Source organism: Cherax quadricarinatus, chromosome 88 (genome assembly GCF_038502225.1).
Source record: "Cherax quadricarinatus isolate ZL_2023a chromosome 88, ASM3850222v1, whole genome shotgun sequence".
In the NCBI taxonomy this organism is placed as follows: domain Eukaryota; kingdom Metazoa; phylum Arthropoda; class Malacostraca; order Decapoda; family Parastacidae; genus Cherax; species Cherax quadricarinatus.
In genome coordinates this window covers 11820847-11840675 of record NC_091379.1, presented here as the reverse complement: position 1 = coordinate 11840675, position 19829 = coordinate 11820847, and the positions used below count along the sequence as shown (strand labels likewise).

At 39.1% G+C, this 19829-nt stretch overlaps 1 protein-coding gene across 1 annotated transcript; it reads right to left on the bottom strand.

Annotated features, from left to right (window-relative positions):
• Positions 1-2930: 2930 nt before the first annotated feature.
• LOC128705674 (uncharacterized) lies at positions 2931-3764 on the bottom strand. Its single transcript, XM_053800820.2, has one exon. The coding sequence runs from the start codon at positions 3762-3764 to the stop codon at positions 2946-2948; it is 819 nt and encodes a 272-aa protein (XP_053656795.2). The 3' UTR covers positions 2931-2945.
• Between the last annotated feature and the right edge of the window lie 16065 nt (positions 3765-19829).

Here is a 19829-nt window from a genome sequence, read left to right as displayed (position 1 = left end):
AAGTACTGGTTTTCTAACAGAGTTGTAGATGCGTGGAACAGTCTTCCCAGAGGGGTGATAGATGCTAGGACCTTGTGTAGCTTTAAGAAGAGACTGGACAAATATATGAGTGGGAGGGGCTGGGTTTGATTGGTGTTGGGGGGTGCGGGAGTTGTTTCTTGAGTAGCTTTAGGTAGATGTCGTTTTGATAAGGACCTGCCTCGTATGGGCCAGTAGGCCTTCTGCAGTGTTCCTACATTCTTATGTTCTTATGTTAAATACCAGTCTTCAGGATACTACATAAGAACATAAGAAAGGAGGAACACTGCAGCAGGCCTGTTGGCCCATACTAGGCAGGTCCTTTACAATTCATCCCACTAACAAACATTTGACCTACCCAATTTTCAATGCTACCCAAGAAATAAGCTCTGATGTGCAAGTCCCACTCAAATCCAACCCATCCCACTCATGTATTTATCCAACCTATATTTGAAACTACCCAAAGTCCTAGCCTCAATAACCCAACTAGGTAGGGAATGGTATGGTGATACCGACAAGATGTGGAAAAAGACACTTATGTACAGTTCAGGACATTTATTAAAGGAAACGTTTCGCCACGAGTGGCTTCTTCAGTCCTAATACAGAGAAAACTAAGAAAACACACATATATATAGTGGTGGGAGTCAGGTGAGGTGAAGCGTGGGTAGAGGTGGAAGTAGTAGTAGTAGTAGTAGTAATGGAACTAAGGAGGTGAAGTTAGAGAGGGACCTGTTGGCATCAAGTAACACCAGTTCCCAGGATGGGTAATATCCTCTTGCTTAGTAATTTTGAAATACTGTAACTACCGGAGGAGGAGGAGGAGGAGAAGGACAACCAGTTACCTTTTCTCGACGTTCTCTTACGCACAGGGGAAAGCAAACTTTCTTTTAAAGTCTACCGGAAGCCTACCTACAAGAATGATCTTCTACATTTCTTCTCTCACCATGACACAAGAACTAAAAGAGGGGTAGTTATTGGCTTCTTTCTGAGAGCCTACAGAATTTCCAGTCCGCAGTTCCTCGAAGAAGAATGTACATACATCACCAACTCTTTTAGTTCACTACACTTTCCCCTACACTTCATACGTGACTGCAGGAAACGTGCAACATGTATCCTCAGCAAGACCAACACCTTTCAAATTGAAGAAAAGCCTCCAAGTTACATCGTTTTACCGGTCAGCAACGTTGCCACTAATGTTTCAAAAATGTTTGACAGAAAACTGGCTAAAATATCTACCAGCTCTTCAACTACTATTAGGAACCTGATACAAAATCCCAAGCATGATTCTGGCACAAGTGCAGGAATCTACACTATACCATGTGGGGGGTGTGACAAAGTATATGTAGGGGAAACAGCCAGAACTCTGGACATCAGGATAGCAGAACACAAAAATGCTTGCAGAAATGATGACCGCAAAAACGCATGTGTTCAACATAGAGACGATGTTGGACACCTCATGAAATTCAATGAAGCTAAACTAGTTATTAAAGAAGACGACTTAAGACGGAGAAAATGCATTGAAGCTGCACTAATTTCTGTCAGTAACACTATAAAGCAGAAATCCGGTAGTTACAGTATTTCAAAATTACTAAGCAAGAGGATATTACCCATCCTGGGAACTGGTGTTACTTGATGCCAACAGGTCCCTCTCTAACTTCACCTCCTTAGTTCCATTACTACTACTACTACTACTACTTCCACCTCTACCCACGCTTCACCTCACCTGACTCCCACCACTATATATATGTGTGTTTTCTTAGTTTTCTCTGTATTAGGACTGAAGAAGCCACTCGTGGCGAAACGTTTCCTTTAATAAATGTCCTGAACTGTACATAAGTGTCTTTTTCCCCAACTAGGTAGACTGTTCCACTCATCTACTACCCTATTTCCAAACCAATACTTTCCTATGTCCTTTCTAAATCTAAACTTATCTAATTTAAATCCATTACTGCGGGTTCTCTCTTGGAGAGATATTCTCAAGACCTTGTTAATATCCCCTTTATTAATACCTATCTTCCACTTATACACTTCGATCAGGTCTCCCCTCATTCTTCGTCTAACAAGTGAATGTAACTTAAGAGTCTTCAATCTTTCTTCATAAGGAAGATTTCTAATGCTATGTATTAATTTAGTCATCCTACGCTGAATGTTTTCTAACGAATTTATGTCCATTCTGTAATATGGAGACCAGAATTGAACTGCATAATCTAGGTGAGGCCTTACTAATGATGTATAAAGCTGCAGTATGACCTCTGGACTTCTGTTGCTTACACTTCTTGATATAAATCCCAGTAATCTATTTGCCTTATTACGTACGCTTAGGCATTGCTGTCTTGGTTTAAGGTTGCTGCTTACCATAACCCCCAAGTCCTTTTCGCAATCTGTATGGTTAAGTTCTACATTATTTAACTTATAAGTGCTAGGGTTATGGACACTCCCGAGCTTCAGAACCTTGCATTTATCTACATTGAACTGCATCTGCCACTTTTCTGACCAAGAGTAGAGTTTGTCTAAATCCTCCTGAAGTTCCCTAACATCTACGTTTGAATCAATTATCCTACCTATCTTCGTGTCATCGGCGAATTTGCTCATATCACTAGTAATTCCTTCATCAAGATCATTGATATATATTATAAACAACAACGGGCCCAAGACTGATCCCTGTGGAACGCCACTTGTTACTGATCCCCACTCGGATTTAACCCCATTTATGGACACTCTTTGCTTCCTGTCTGTGAGCCATGATTCAATCCACGAGAGCACCCTTCCCCCAATGCCATGAGCTGCTACTTTCTTCAACAGTCTTTGGTGCGGAACTCTATCAAATGCCTTACTAAAATCTAAGTAAATAATATCAATGAACATTAAAATGGTATAAAATACCGACAGATTGTTAGGTAAGACACATATGCAACAGTTAGGTATCTTTATTTTGAAATTGGCCCTTCACTACCATCTCCTTCACTTCTTTCACGGGATTCCAAGATCAATCGAAAAATTGTGTGAGATCTAGAACTACGTTCATTCATGTTTGTTGTTCCTATGTGACGATTCTTGTCTCCTCTTCTCATTAATTCCAGTAAATTCTTTTCACAATTAACACACTCCTCCTTCAAATCAGCAGCATAAACATTTCCTGACTGATCCTCTCTTATGTGCAGCAATTTTCGTGACTCACGACCAACAAGTAAATCAGTTATACTTTCATTATAGATTTCCATGTAGGATGCTCTTATAAGATATTCACGATCTGGTGTGTTCTCAATACCACGGAATATGTTTTGAATGGCGAGGGGAATGATTCCAGGGAAATTTTTGTCACCCATCATGGTGAATGTCTTGCCAGATGATGTCTGACCATAAGCAAAAATAGTTCCATTGAAACCATCAAGAGCAGCTTCAACAATGGGTTCTGCCACTTCAGTGTACACGCCCTCATTATCATAATCTATCCCCAACACTTTGTCAAACTGGTATGGAGCACACACAGGTTTGTTAGATCCATCAACTTGTGTAATGGTGTGTTCATGACCAATTTTCCAATGAAGAGTGGCGGACTCTGCCTCCTCCCGTGTGATCAGTGGCCTTACACGGACAGCCACAAGGATATTGTCCGACAATGTCGGACAATATCCTTGTGGCTGTCTCCGACAATGTCGGACAATATCCTTGTGGCTGTCCGTGTAAGGCCACTGATCACACGGGAGGAGGCAGAGTCCGCCACTCTTCATTGGAAAATTGGTCATGAACACACCATCAAAACGACCTCTACCTAAAGCTACCCAAGAAATAACTCCCGTGTGGAAAAAGACACTTATGTACAGTTCAGGACATTTATTAAAGGAAACGTTTCGCCACGAGTGGCTTCTTCAGTCCTAATACAGAGAAAACTAAGAAAACACATATATGTATGTGCAAGAAAGGTATAAAATACCGACAATATGAAAGTTAAGACACATGTGCAACATCTGGATATCTTTATTGTAGACGTTTCGCCATCCAGTGGCTTTATCAATACAGATTCTAGGACATAATAGGAAGACAGTAGAACTATATACAAAAGATGAGGTAATCAGTCCCTCGGCCTTGGAGTTAGTGTTCACAGCATCGTGGTGGAGGAGATTCTTCTGTTCACAGCATCGTGGTGGAGGAGATTCTCCTCCACCACGATGCTGTGAACACTAACTCCAAGGCCGAGGGACTGATTACCTCATCTTTTGTATATAGTTCTACTGTCTTCCTATTATGTCCTAGAATCTGTATTGATAAATCTACTGGATGGCGAAACGTCTACAATAAAGATATCCAGATGTTGCACATGTGTCTTAACTTTCACATATATATATATAGTGGCAGGAGTCAGGTGAGTAGACGCGTGGGTAGAGGTGGTAGTAGTAGTAGTAGTAGTAGTAATGGAACTAAGGAGGTGAGGCTAGAGAGGGACCTGCTGGCATCAAGTAACACCAGTTCCTGTAATAAAGTTGGTAGAGTTACCGACAATATGTAAAGTAAAAGGACACAAGTGCAACTAATGTGACATTTATTGTGGCAACGTTTCGCTCTCCAGGAGCTTTATCAATAAATGTCACATTAGTTGCACTTGTGTCCTTTTACTTTACAACACCAGTTCCCACATCTTGTCGGTATCACCATACCATTTCCTCATGGAAGCTAATGTTTATTTCCAGTACTTCTCATTCTTACACGCGTCCTCCCCGAAGTCGCTGGTGGCAGTTCAAGCATGCGAATTGGAAACTCTAAGCACATCATGCCTATTTTATTGGTCCTCCTTTCTTAGTGGTAAACTAATAGAAATTTTAGCTAGCACACGACTGTCTGCAGCTATTATTGGCATCCTTTGGACCTCAGGAAAACATTTCCAAAAACGTGTCTTGAATGTGTTTGGGCAATAGCCCAATGCGGGGAGTGCGCGGCTCTTAGGGGCACTACCAATACAACTGTTCCGGAGACTTCGTTCTAACCTAGAAACAAGTGAGAGCACATGCGTGCGGCATACTGCTGACTGCTAAACGACCAAGCTGGCAAGCTTACGTGTCTACGGTCATCAACACTCAGTGTGTACGATCTGCACACACACACACACACACACACACACACACACACACACACACACACACACACACACACACACACACACACACACACACACACACACAAATACGTCAGTTAGCTGGTAAATATTTACCTGACCCCGAAGTGGTCCGTAGAATCCCAGGAAGGAAAACAGATCCACACGAATTCGCTAACGCAGTTGGACGACACTTTGCTCGTTTTTCTCAAGACTTACATTTATCTCTCACGTTTTTCTCCAATCTAAAGGGCAAGTCCACCCTACTGGACTTGATGGTGATTACCGTTGAACCATATACCTCCTTTGCACTTCAAGAACTTGGGTCAACAATGAGTGCAAGTCTACTGAAAGGACATACGTGGTCGTGGAGCCTCACAGATTAATTTGAACCTCATCCTGTTTGGGGAACCAGCCTTCACGAGCAATCCATATACTAATGAAATCAGGAAGCAAGTGATTTTGAATCATTACAGAACTATTGCTTGGCCAGTATAGATTGCTTGTGAAGGCTGGTACCCAAACAGGATGAGGTTGAAATTAGTCTCTGAGGCTCCACAACCACGAATGTAATTGCACCAGGATGACACACTTAATACTGCTGAGCGCCTGGTGTTTAAGGATTGATGGACCAGTAGAAAGAGAGATGCGTACTTTGTTCAGCTCTCACAGGGCTGAACATTAAAATGGGCTGGGCATGGGAACGCAGGATTGAGTCCTGGCCAAGCCCCAGTTCCGTTGATAGTTCAAAATCACTTGTTTCGTGATTTCATTAATATATAGACTGCTTGTGAAGGCTGGTACCCAAACAGGATGAGGTTCAAATTAATCTGTGAGCTCCACGACCATGTATGTCCTTGCAGTAGACTTGCATATATATGTATGTATATATATGTATATATATATATATATATATATATATATATATATATATATATATATATATATATATATATATATATATATATATATATATATATATATATATATATATATATATAGGATGGGGTCCACCTCTGGTGTAAATTGTGGGACCCACAGCCTCGGAGAAGTGGATAAAAAGGCTTCAAGGAAGAATATTTGGATTTCTTCCTGAAGCAGTTTGAATATTCCACTTCCCCTACCACCCCATCTTTTAATATATTTTTTTTACCAATAGGAATATTTTATTACATAATATGGTACAGAAGATTTAAGAGATACATTGTTGATATAAAGGTGGCATATACGGTACATGTTGTTACGTGTGTATCACCGATTATAAGGCGAAAATCTCATCCAGCTCCTCAGAGCTGGGGCGTGTGCCCAAAATACAGCAGGCATTACCCCTTTGAACAGCCGCACTGAGCCGCTGGAACAGAAAACTAGCTGCCCTGGGATCCCTAGTTACCCTGATGAGTCTTTTTCCCAGCTCCTTAAGGAATTTAGATGCACTCTTTCCCCATGAGCCAAGGGTCTCTGAGCCTATGGGAACAAACATATAATGATGGGCAAGTTCTCCATATTTTCTAGACTTTTGGGACTCCCTGAAGCTGGCAGCTGCCCCTCCTTCCTCCATGGTGTATTGGAGATAGGTATCAGCCAAGGTAGATGCACATGTATAGTCCCACACCACCTGCTTCCCATCTGTCCAGGCTTGAAGGGTGATACCATCTGGACGCTTCTGGCTGCCATCAGATCTGCATAGTTGGGGGTGGCTCCCTTACTGCTGGGCATCCAGCTGTTGTGAGGCTCCTCTTGATAATGTTATTAACCTCCTCACGTCTTGCAAATTTTCCCTCGGATTTACGGCACACAAGACCATGGTACCCGAATCGGTCTGCTGCTTCACTGCCACAAATACACCTGTGTTCGGCGAGAATAGGGGCGGCAAGTCGAAGGGCAACACCGATATATATATATATATATATATATATATATATATATATATATATATATATATATATATATTGTATTCTGGGCACCTCTGCAAAAACAGTGATTATGTGTGAGTGAGGTGAAAGTGTTGAATGATTATGAAAGTATTTTCTTTTTGGGTATTTTCTTTCTCTTTGGGTCACCCTGCCTCTGTGGGAGACGGCCGACTTGTTGAAATAAATATATATATATATATATATATATATATATATATATATATATATATATATATATATATATATATATATATATATATATATATATATATATATATATATATATATATATATATATATATATATATATATATATATATATATATATATATATATATATATATATATATATATATATATATACATACATACATACATACATACATACATATTAACAGAACCTCTACTAGCCAGGATTTGATCCTACGTCACCATGTCCAGCCCTGTGAGAACAGAACATACGCATCACTATCCATGGGACCAACAATTCTCAAACACCAGGTGCTCAGTGGAACTGAGCGAGTTTTTCCTGGTGCGAGAACGTACGTGGCCGCTATTTCAGCCAAAGTCGCAAGTTTTTCCTATTCGGCACGACAGACAGCCCAGATGAAAATTCACACACACACGAGCTATTAAATCTCTGCACCAAATTCACTTTAAACCAGCAAATATTAGAGCCTACAAGACTAGAAAATTCGCTGGACCTCATCTTCACTAACAACAACGATCTGATACGTAATATAATCGTATCAAAGACAATACACTCAGATCACAACATAATAGAGGTACAGACATGTATGCAAAGGGCTCCTGGCCAGCAAAATGTGATTAGTTATGAGAATGTCTTCACAAAATTCAACTTCAATAACAAAAATATGCAGTGGGAACAAGTCAACCATGTACTAAATGAAACAAGCTGGGAAGATATCCTAAACTACACAGATCCGAACCTTTGCCTAGAAAAAATTAACCCTGTGGCACTTGAGGTCTGCTCTAGGCACATTCCATTAAGAAAAAGAAAGAGAAGGTGTAAACTAGAAAGAGAGAGACGCACCCTATACAGGCGAAGACGAAGAATCACAGAGCTGCTGAGAGGGGCCAATATATCTGAAATACGAAGGGAGGCACTTGTCAGAGAAAAAGCAAATATCAAACTTAAGCTGATGGAATCTTACAGGAGACAAGAATCTCAGGAAGAACTAAAGGCCATAAAGGAAAGTGAAAAAAAAGAAAACAAAATACTTCTTCTCTTATGTCAAATCTAAAGGTAAAACAACATCTAGTACTGGGCCCCTGAGATGGGACCTACTCAGATGACAGCAAAGAAATGAGTGAGATACTAAAGTCCCAATATGACTCAGTGCTCAGCGAGCCATTAACCAGACTAAGGGTCGACAATCTAAGTGAATTCTTTATGACTGAAACCTAAAATCTGGTCATCTCAAAAAGACAATAAATGACATGCCCATGCACTCTACCCCAGGCCCAGACTCATGGAACTCCGTGTTCATCAAGAACTGCAAGAAGCCCTTGTCAAGTGCCTTCAGCATTCTAAGGAGAGGGAACATGGGCACAGGGGTCATCCCACACTCGCTAAAAAAGCACGGTGTCATCAGCAAAGAGCAACCGTGACAACTCCCACTTTATGTTAGATTCTTTATCTTTTAATCCCACACCTCTTGCTAACACTCGAGCATTCATTTCTATTATAACCCCATATATAAATATATTGAACAACCATGGTGACATTACACATCCTTGTCTAAGGCCTACTTTTACTGGGAAATAATCTCCCTCTCTCCTACATACTCTAACCTGAACCTCACTATTCTCCTAAAAACTCTTCACTGCTTTCAGTAACCTACCTCCTATTCCTTACGCTTTCAATAATAACTCTACCATACACTTTACCAGGTATACTCAACAGACTTATTCCCCTATAATTTTTGCACTCTCTTTTGTCCCCTTTCCCTTTATGCAGAGGAACTATGCATGCTCTCTGCTAATCACTAGGTACTCTACCATCTTCCATACTTTTATTAAACAAATGTACCAACCACTCCAAAACTATATCTCCTCCTGTGTTTAACATTTCTATCTTTATCCAATCAATCCCAGCTGCTTTATCCCCTTTCATTCTACCCACTGCCTCACGAACTTCCCCCCACACTCACAACTTGCTCTTCCTCACTTCTACAACATGTTATTCCTCCTTGCCCTATACACGATATCACAGCTTCCCTATCTTCTTCAACGTTTAACAATTCCTCAAAATATTCCCTCCATCTTCCCGATACCCCATTTCCCATTTAATAACTCTCCTCTCCTATTTTTAACTGTCAAATCAGTTTGTTCCCTAGGCTTCCTCAATTTATTTATCTCACTCCAAAATTTTGTTCCTATTTTCAACAAAATTTGTTGATAACATCTCACCCACTCTCTCATTTGCTCTCTTTTTACATTGCTTCACCACTCTCTTAAACTCTCTTTTACTCCTGCTATCAAGAAGTACCCTTCATAGTCTGTACCGCCAGACTATGAAGGGTACCTATTGATAGTTTGATGGTAGACAGTATTCAAAGTTTCCTGTACCTGAAGGTGTGCATCTCTCGGTATATATACACTGAACATTTTTAACTGTAATCTACAAATATCATTACTGCTGTTTGTTTAATTTTTTTAATAATTTTAAACCGGAGTAATAAAGATAAATAACTTGACAAGGCTGGCGGAGGAACCAGTAATCACTCAGTGGGAGAACTGGTGACTGTGTTGACGTGACGTGTGGTGCTGTGTTGTGTAGCGAGTTATCTCGCTCCTCGTGAAGTAACTGAACAAATAGCTGTAATGAGTTATACGCAGAGGAGAGTTATGCATTCATCATAGACTAATGTGAACGTTATAAACAACAAGAGATGCGTTCTATGTGGCTAATGTTGACCCTGCTAGTGAGAGACGGCCTCCTCCTTACAAGTGTAAGCCTACGTTGTTACATAATTTGTTTTAAGAAATGCATGTTTTAATAAAAGTCTTTCACATGCTATAATAGAGGTGAATATATTAAGAAACATATAAGGTGATAAGTAAGACATGTGCAACAGGTAGGCGGAGTGAGACATATGTCTAACAGGTGGATATCTATTACTGTTACCCCGCTACTGAACGTATGTCTATCCATCAACTTGTCAGTATTTTACATCATTCTCAACATTTATGTATAATATAAAAAAAGGTATATAAGCATATTTTGGCTATTTTGGTTTTAAACCAGCAACATCATTATGCTGAGTCGGGAAATAGGTGATGGGAGATTCAAGGAAATACTCCAGTTAGTGATCCGGAAACCTAAACCCCAACGTTTTGCAGGAAATATCAGGAATGACATTTGGAAATCCGATGAGAAGATTTATTCTCAAATTAATATTCGTGAAATTGTATTAATTCAGCTGCAGACAAATCACAGATCAAGTGGGGGATCAAACCCATGGCAAGTGAATCCTTAACTTCTCAGTCCAATGCGCTAACCTCTGGACTCACCTAGACGAAAAATGCAGATTTTTACAGACTAACACCCAACCAGCATGGCTGTGTCATGCTCTAGCTCAAGTCCCTTTAAAGTCACTATTATGACATAGCATATATGTAGAGAACCTGGGATAACCTGAAACAGAGTGACTTATATCCACTGGGGTCTTGTTACCTTATCATTAATAATACATTAATATATAATATCGTGTGGCAGATAAATTATATTAAAAAGACACATTAACGAAATTATATGAAATACTGATTGAAAGATGATAAAGATATAATGAGTAGATCACAAGAATTATGATAATATAAAAAAAATATGAAGAATATTAAATAATAATAGATGTCACTCTTAAAATTAATTATTAGTTTGTTGAAATGCACTGAAAAATAGAAGACAATGAATATATATATCAAAAATTAATAAATATTCTAAGGGATGTATTTATTGCCTCAATAACAGTTGTTGCTAAGTGGTTGTACCTGCTTGGTGGGTCAACCAGACAGCCATTGTAATGATTGTGGTCTGGTGGGGCTTGAGGCTGGGAGGGGGGCTCCAGCGTGGTGTCCAGGTGGGGCTTGAGACTGATAGGGGGCTCCAGCGTGGTGGGCTGGTGGGGCTTGAGGCTGGTAGGGGAGCTCCAGCGTGGTGGGCTGGTGGGGCTTGAGGCTGGGAGCGAAAAAGTACCCTCTACATTTGGGGTGTCGCTGGGAGTTGGGTGCGTGAGACGGGTGAGTTGAATGCTGGAGGCGCCGGTAAAGAAATCACAGAACGGGTGGGGAGGTCGAACCCATGGCGAGTCCAAAAACTCGCAGGCCGGTGCGTTAACATCGGTACCACATTAAACGTTAATTTCAGATATTAAAATTATATATTTTTTCAGTGCTTTTCTTCGAGGCAAAAAAAATATGAAAACGTATAAAACAAATCTGTCAGGTAATTGAATTTAATAATATAGAGGTTGTCGTTATAGCCTCGAAACATAATTTTAGATATGCAAGTTCCACGTATTAAAATATAGATCATTTTTTTTCACTTTCGATAATATTTTTGAAATCTCTTAAATAAAAAGTATTATTGAGCGTGTTGCATACTTTAGTTCTACCTTTAAATTGAAATTATTCAAACTTTCGTTTTGATAACAGATTTCCGATTACGTATTCATCAAATTGCTAAATATGTGATTGTTCACAATTTTTTTTAATTTGTAGGCCTCCCAGGGGTGTCCTTTATTATTTAACCATCCTGAATTGTTTAAAAAAGGTTAAGCAATAAGCATTTCTTAATATATATGCATTGATCATAATAATAATGATTCAAAAACATAAAAATTATTCAAAAACATATCGGTATAGGTGCCAGTATCGGCCTTAAACTGCGTGCCGGTATCGGTATCTATATCCTTATAAATTCTGGCGTATAATACCCAAAGTAATATGGAAAAATGATATATAGTGATAACTACAAGATGGGAAAAAGTATATTTAGCTCTGGACGTTTATTCTAATATTCTGATCTGTATATGTCTTTTTCCACACTAGAATAATACACTGTACAACATATGTAACAATTAACTTGTAATTAGCGTTATGGGGTAACAGTTACCATCATGGTAACCTCTTGGGTATTTCGCGAAGCGCGAAAAAAACATAATTCCAGGGAAAAGTTCAGGAAAAAAGTGTCTTGGGTGATAGCAACTTAGATCATCTGAAGTCTACCATGAACAACATACAAGACGACACATTAATTAATAATTCTACTTAGGTTTGGAACTTAGACACACCGGTACTTTCTCATGTTATATTGAGAATGTGTGGCAGTGTGAATTAGCAGCTGTAGAGAGACTCCCTCACCATCCTGAACACCTGTAATATCGATATTTCTTAAGGTTCATATATATTCCAAGGAAGTTTAGTACTGGGAAGGCCTCCCCTTTGTTCCCACAGCAGCTTGAATTCTTCGTGGCACGGATTCAACAAAGTGTCAGAAACATTCCTTAGAGATCCTGGTCTATGTTGACATGATAGCATCACGCAGTCGGCTGCATATTCATGCTGCGAATCTCCTGTTTCGTCATATTCTAAAGGTTTATGCAATGTTCTAACCTCCATATGCATGTCACAGCAGAAATCGCGGGGAGATTTTTCCCACTGTAGCATCAATTTTCTGTCCTTAGCTGACAAAAGTGGAGCCCGGTGTGGTTTTGTGTGGTTGTATCCCCTTCCCTCCAATGTTAGACGTATTGTACATTCAGAGATGTTTTTCTACATAACAACATCTGATAGGTAGGTGAGTTACTCTCGCCTACCTATCAGCTTGAACCAGTCTGGTCATTCTCTTTTGATCTGTCTCATTAACAAGGCGTTCTCGTCCATAGAACTCCCACTCACTGGATGTTTTGTGTTTCTCACATCATTCTCTCTAAACTCTAGAGATTGTCGAGTGTGAAAATATCAGGAGAACAGCAGTTTGAGATACTCGAACCACCCCGTCTGGCACCAGAAATTATTCCACTCTCAAAGTCACTTAAATCACATGATGAAGTATATTTGACTGAGGGTAAATTTGTGGTCTATTTCAACAAGCTGTTTGTGACATCATCACAATTTTGCCATAACTGTCTGAGGATATTTATTATATTAACACATCCATTTACCCAGAGTCCCTAATATTTCCAGATTTATTGGTAAGGTTAAAAAATATACTGTTTGATATAGATAAAGAGTTATGTATAGCAGACTGTCTCCCTTTGAGAAAGTCAAAAAAAAAAAAAAAAAAAAAAAAAAAAAAGACGAATTTACTGCACATGACGTGTAATAACTGGAGAATGCAGGCTCTGATAAGCTTCAAACTTTCAGAACCAATACGTTTTTCTCAAACAAAGATTGGAACATTGGTTTCAGTGGTAAAAATGCAAATATCCATCTTGCCAGATGAACACCTCTAGGAGTGAATATTTTAATTATATCTGTTTTTCCATGATTTTTTTTCATTTAACTATTTTAATAGGTTCGGGTGAAGATAATGATGACAGAAACATTACCTGGAAAAAACAGTATGAATATAATTTCCTCCAAAATGTGGTAATAATAACGTGGTTTGGTTGATAGCGCACTTGCCTTTCATAAAGTGTGTCCATGGTTCGACCCCCGTATGGGTGGAAACGTTGGGCATGTTTGGTTACACCTGCTGTCCCTGTTCACCTAGCAGTAAGTAGGTACCTGGTGTTAGTCGACTAGTGTGGGTGGCATCTTGGGGGGGGGGGTTGATAGTATATCTCAGATGAGATTAAGTAAGATAACATCTCTTAACCTGTAAAATTGATTTATGTAAACAAAAGAGTTGCTTAAAAAAACATTTTTTTAATACGTTCAATTGTGAAATAGAAAGTATATCATTATTTGACAGTCAGAAAAATATTCATTTTAAAAATTATAAAAAAATCCTCAGTTTTTGAGATTACAACATTTTGTCAGCCATCAGTATCACGGAATATTGAAAAGCAACCTTAGAATTGAAGCCGTTGTTGCAGAACCTAATTTACTAATTGCGATAATGGACCACTTCCCCGGACTTGTTGCTAATGCAACGCAGATTCTAAAATTTAATATGCTTTTCCCCATTATTCTGCTGGTACCGAGAGAATATTCTCACTGGTGAGTAATGTTAAAATGAGAAATAAGTTTAAATTCACTGGTTAGTAATGTTAAAATGAGAAATAATTTTAAATTCACTGGTGAGTAATGTTAAAATGAGAAATAACTTTAAATTCACTGGTGAGTAATGTTAATATGAGAAATAACTTTAAATTCACTGGTGAGTAATGTTAAAATGAGAAATAATTTTAAATTCACTGGTGAGTAATGTTAATATGAGAAATAACTTTAAATTCACTGGTGAGTAATGTTAAAATGAGAAATAATTTTAAATTCACTGGTGAGTGATGTTAATATGAGAAATAACTTTAAATTCACTGGTGAGTAATGTTAAAATGAGAAATAATTTTAAATTCACTGGTGAGTAATGTTAATATGAGAAATAACTTTAAATTCACTGGTGAGTAATGTTAAAATGAGAAAATTATTTTAAATTCACTGGTGAGTAATGTTAATATGAGAAATAACTTTAAATTCACTGGTGAGTAATGTTAAAATGAGAAATAACTTTAAATTCACTGGTGAGTAATGTTAATATGAGAAATAACTTTAAATTCACTGGTGAGTAATGTTAAAATGAGAAATAATTTTAAATTCACTGGTGAGTAATGTTAATATGAGAAATAACTTTAAATTCACTGGTGAGTAATGTTAAAATGAGAAATAACTTTAAATTCACTGGTGAGTAATATTAAAATGAGAAATAAATTTAAATTCACTGGTGAGCAATGTTAATATGAGAAATAACTCAGGGTGTCCCGTAGCTGGATCACTAACACACTCAGCTCACACACTGAGGTCCGCGTTCGCATTTCCGCTACGGCTGAATAAATTTAGGACGTATTTCCATAAGATACCTACTGTCTATGTTCACCCATCAGTATAAAATAGGTACCTGGGAGTTAGTGAACTGGTGTGGGTCGCATCCTGGGACAAAACTGACCTAATTTGCGGGAAATGCTCTGCATAACAAGCGGCTTTCTATATAGTAGTATGTCACTGATGTCAGCTATGGTCTGTATACCTTGTACATGTACTGGTAGTAAATAAAGATTATTATTATTATTATTATTATTATTATTATTATTAATATTGTTATTATTATTATTATTATTATTATTATTATTATTATTATTATTACTATTATTATTAATATTATTATTATTATTATTATTATTATTATTATTATTATTATTATTATTATTATTATTATTATGTACTTGTAGAAATAGATATTATTATTATTATATTATTATTATTATTAAAGTCACTGGTGACTAATGTTAATATGAAAAATATCTTTAAATTCACTGGATTTTTGAGCAACGAGAATTTGTTTCAAATTTCTAATAAGAAGTCATATTAATTCCTTAAGAAATTAGATTTAAAATGTTAAGAAATGTGTTGTGTCTGGGTTTAGAGAAGTGAAATGTGAAAACGGTTTCTGAAACCGACAAGTGGCAGAATGAGACACTTAAGCAACACTGGGGAATCTTTACTGAGGTAACATTTCTCCAGCCAGCGGCTTTTTCAGTCCAATACAGAGAATATCAGTAGATGAGAAGGAGGAGTTTGAGGTAATGAGTCCCTTAGCCTGGAGTTGGCGTGTTAAGTCTATGGCTGTTTCTTGTTGGCTGCTGTGTCTGATCTGGGGTTTTCCTAGTTTAAGGAGAATCCGATGACAACTCCATTCGTCTCGGTGTCCTGACCCGAGTAAAAGTGCAATAAGTCGTTCTTATCAGTTTATGGTACTCTTTGATAGACATTTTATCGCCGAATCTACACGGGAGCACATCCAGGAAGGGAAATTCGTCTACACACTCCTCTTGAAGAGTGAAATTCATGGAAAGACGAACAGTTCGGAGTCTCTGATGTTGAACCTCGTAGGAGCTATGAGGAGGATATTGTCCACCTGCCACATCCACGTCACATTCTGGGCAACAAACGTTGGGAATTTTCCCTCCTCCAGACACTCCATGCACTGCTGTCATATTCCTGCTTTGGTCTCCTGGGTTTTGACCGGTGGGTTGTACATCATTCTTATCACCACCTTGGGTCCCCACCCCTAAGTTCTGAGGGCGTTTACTATATAGTCATTTGATCCCTCTGTGTTTTTCTGTCAGTTACTCAAAACTCCACTGGTTCTGGATTAGTATGTGGGAGGAAAGAGGTGTTTGTAACGACAGCTTTAGTATACAAGTATCTTGCAGTAATTAACAGCAAAACATTGGCTACCTACATACATTCGAGAACGTAAGACTAAAAAATATAAAGCCGTCAGGATAAAGACCACAATATTAAAACCAAGAAGATAAAGTCAACAGGGAGAAACAACAAGGTAAACACGATAAATCTAAGAGCATAAAACCAACAAGATAAAGCCAAGAACATTAACTTGATGAAGGCTAAAATAATTAACAGTGCCAAACTATTAACATTAAGTCAGTGAGGTACAACCAACAGAGTAAAGCTAACAAGGAACAGCTAACGAAGTAAATGCAAAGTTACAGAACGCAAAATAGGGAGTAAAATATATATGTAAAGGAAGCAGTAGGAGATGATGTGGGAAGATGTCAGTGATAAATTACTAGGATAATAATGCTCAAAAGTCTCGCTGGAAGACAGATGAGGGAGAGTTTTTGGGGAGCTCTATTGACAGGCTGGAGGGAGCGAGGGAGTGACAGGAGGGGGAAGGAAAGAGGGCGACGAGGAAGAAGGGAAAGAGGGAGAACGACAACTGGGAGGAACAGGGAACGACAGTGAGGAAAGAAGGATATCATGAGCCAGAATATTTTCAAAGGCTTGTGGTACTCGGTCGTTCTGTGAACCCGCGTTTTACTCCAAATAAAAATCAAAAACTGAGAAATAATGTTGCGCACCATTGTTTTGATTTAACATTCTCACCACCAGAACGTTTGTACAATTATGTTTAACTACGTATTGTGCTCTGGGACAAGTTAGAATGATGAGAACACATTAACAACTACAGTTGCAGCAAATAAAGACGTAGGAGTACACAGATACGTCAGAAAAGAAATGTAAGCAAATGTAGTTAGTGACACAGAGGAGGAAAGGTTGTGGGCACAGAGATATGGAAATTTTAGGAAAGAAAGTGAGGTGGAGAAAGAAAAATGGAATGTGATTGATCTGGTACGGTAGCTGTGCGACCAGACTCACTCTCGTAACCTCATTACACGAAAGAGGCGTAGTAAACCATAACACGGGTGAGGTTAGAACCCGCGATCAGATTCTCTGATCGCGGGTTCTAACCCCTCCCGTGGTATGGTTTGTTTGCAATCGTGTCATTACGATTTCGTGAGTCATGAGGCGTAGTACTTGTACCTCTAAAATCTCAAAACGTAGACGAGCTGCAGCTCCGTTGCCTCATGAGTTTTGTAGATCGCTGCCTTCAGAAGGGCCAAGAGCTTTAGCTCAAGATACTCACTTGTAGACCAGTACCTTGAAGAGGCGATGGAGGTAATTGGTGCAAAATACGAACACGGTGGAAAACACAGATACGATATAATTCATCATCCTGCATTTACGTCTATTTTCAACCTTCAAGAGGCACAGGAGCTGGAACTCAACCCACAAGTATGCAGTAAAACACTCAAAAAAATCAATACAACACGAACAGTATTTCTAAATCAGGTATCCATATTTGGTTTGTTTTCCACGGAGCTTTAATTAAAATTTGTCTAAGTTCAATTCACTTGGACAATGAATGTTTTTATTGATCTTTGTAGTAATATTCGGGTTTTAAGGCTCTTTAATTCTTTAAGAGACTTTTAGCCATAAATACCTTCCACAGTTGTGTATGGTCTGTTCAGTATAGATACTTATGAGTCAAATTATGAGTACAATGGCATCCACAGTCCGGTAGCAATGAGACCTTCCATCAAGCAAGATACGCTAGAGTAGAAAATTCGAAGTCAGTCACAAGAGGCACTCTTGTAAACAATAGAAAGTCACAATGTGCGTTTTCAGTGGTCAAAACTCGGACCGAATCGTTAAGTATCCCTCTCATAAGTACGAGTTATTAATGTCTGGTACATTCTTCTGTTTTCTCACAGAGCCAAAATCCAAATTCGTTCAATAGAATTAGGAACATGATCTTGTTTACATCCCAAAACCAATCCAAACTCTCCTCTGAGATTTACCAATATTAAAGATATGAAGCCGATCCTATCAGGAATTTCTTAGTTATCCCCTGGGAACCAATACTCCAAATTCCATTAATAAAAATGACAACCTAGAATTTACTCAGCCTACAATAATCTAAGAGCAAAATATACCAGTTGAAAGTTACCTCCAGTTATCTCAGATTAACTCCTTTAGCAGGACGAGAAGCCATATATAAAACCCTTCCACGGGAGGGCCAGGAGATACCAATCAACCCAATCATGTACTGTGAAAATATTTATGCAATAACACGCCCAGAAAACCAAGACTGCTTTAAACAACACAGTACTGTTATAAGAAGTATCCTGGGGCAGTGGGCATGTATCCATGTGTCAAGGGCGTGTATCCATGTGTCAAGGGCGTGTATCCATGTGTCAAGGGCGTGTATCCATGTGTCAAGGGCGTGTATTCATGTGTCAAGGGCGTGTATCCATGTGTCAAGGGCGTGTATCCATGTGTCAAGGGCATGTATCAGTGTGTCAAGGGCATGTATCCATGTGTCAAGGGCATGTATCCATGTGTCAAGGGCATGTATCAGTGTGTCAAGGGCATGTATCCATGTGTCAAGGGCATGTATCCATGTGTCAAGGGCATGTATCAGTGTGTCAAGGGCATGTATCCATGTGTCAAGGGCATGTATCCATGTGTCAAGGGCATGTATCCATGTGTCAAGGGCATGTATCCATTTGTCAAGGGCATGTATCCATGTGTCAAGGGCATGTATCCATGTGTCAAGGGCATGTATCCATGTGTCAAGGGCATGTATCCATGTGTCAAGGGCGTGTATCCGTGTGTCAAGGGCATGTATCAGTGTGTCAAGGGCATGTATCCATGTGTCAAGGGCATGTATCCATGTGTCAAGGGCATGTATCCATGTGTCAAGGGCATGTATCAGTGTGTCAAGGGCATGTATCCATGTGTCAAGGGCATGTATCCATGTGTCAAGGGCATGTATCAGTTTGTCAAGGGCATGTATCCATGTGTCAAGGGCATGTATCCATGCGTCAAGGGAATGTATCCATGTGTCAGGGGCATGTATCCATGTGTCAAGGGCATGTATCAATGTGTCAAGGGCATGTATCAGTGTGTCAAGGGCATGTATCCATGTGTCAAGGGCATGTATCCATGTGTCAAGGGCATGTATTAGTGTGTCAAGGGCATGTATCAGTGTGTCAAGGGCATGTATCCATGTGTCAAGGGCATGTATTAGTGTGTCAAGGGCATGTATCCATGTGTCAAGGGCATATATCCATGTGTCAAGGGCATGTATCCATGTGTCAAGGGCATATCCATGTGTCAAGGGCATGTATCCATGTGTCAAGGGCATGTATCCATGTGTCAAGGGCATGTATCCATGTGTCAAGGGCATGTATCCATGTGTCAAGGGCATGTATTCATGTGTCAAGGGCATGTATCCATGTGTCAAGGGCATGTATCCA

Bases quoted from the DNA above. Each gene is read 5' to 3' on its own strand.
- LOC128705674 (XM_053800820.2), bottom strand. From the start codon at position 3,764: ATGACCAATTTTCCAATGAAGAGTGGCGGACTCTGCCTCCTCCCGTGT.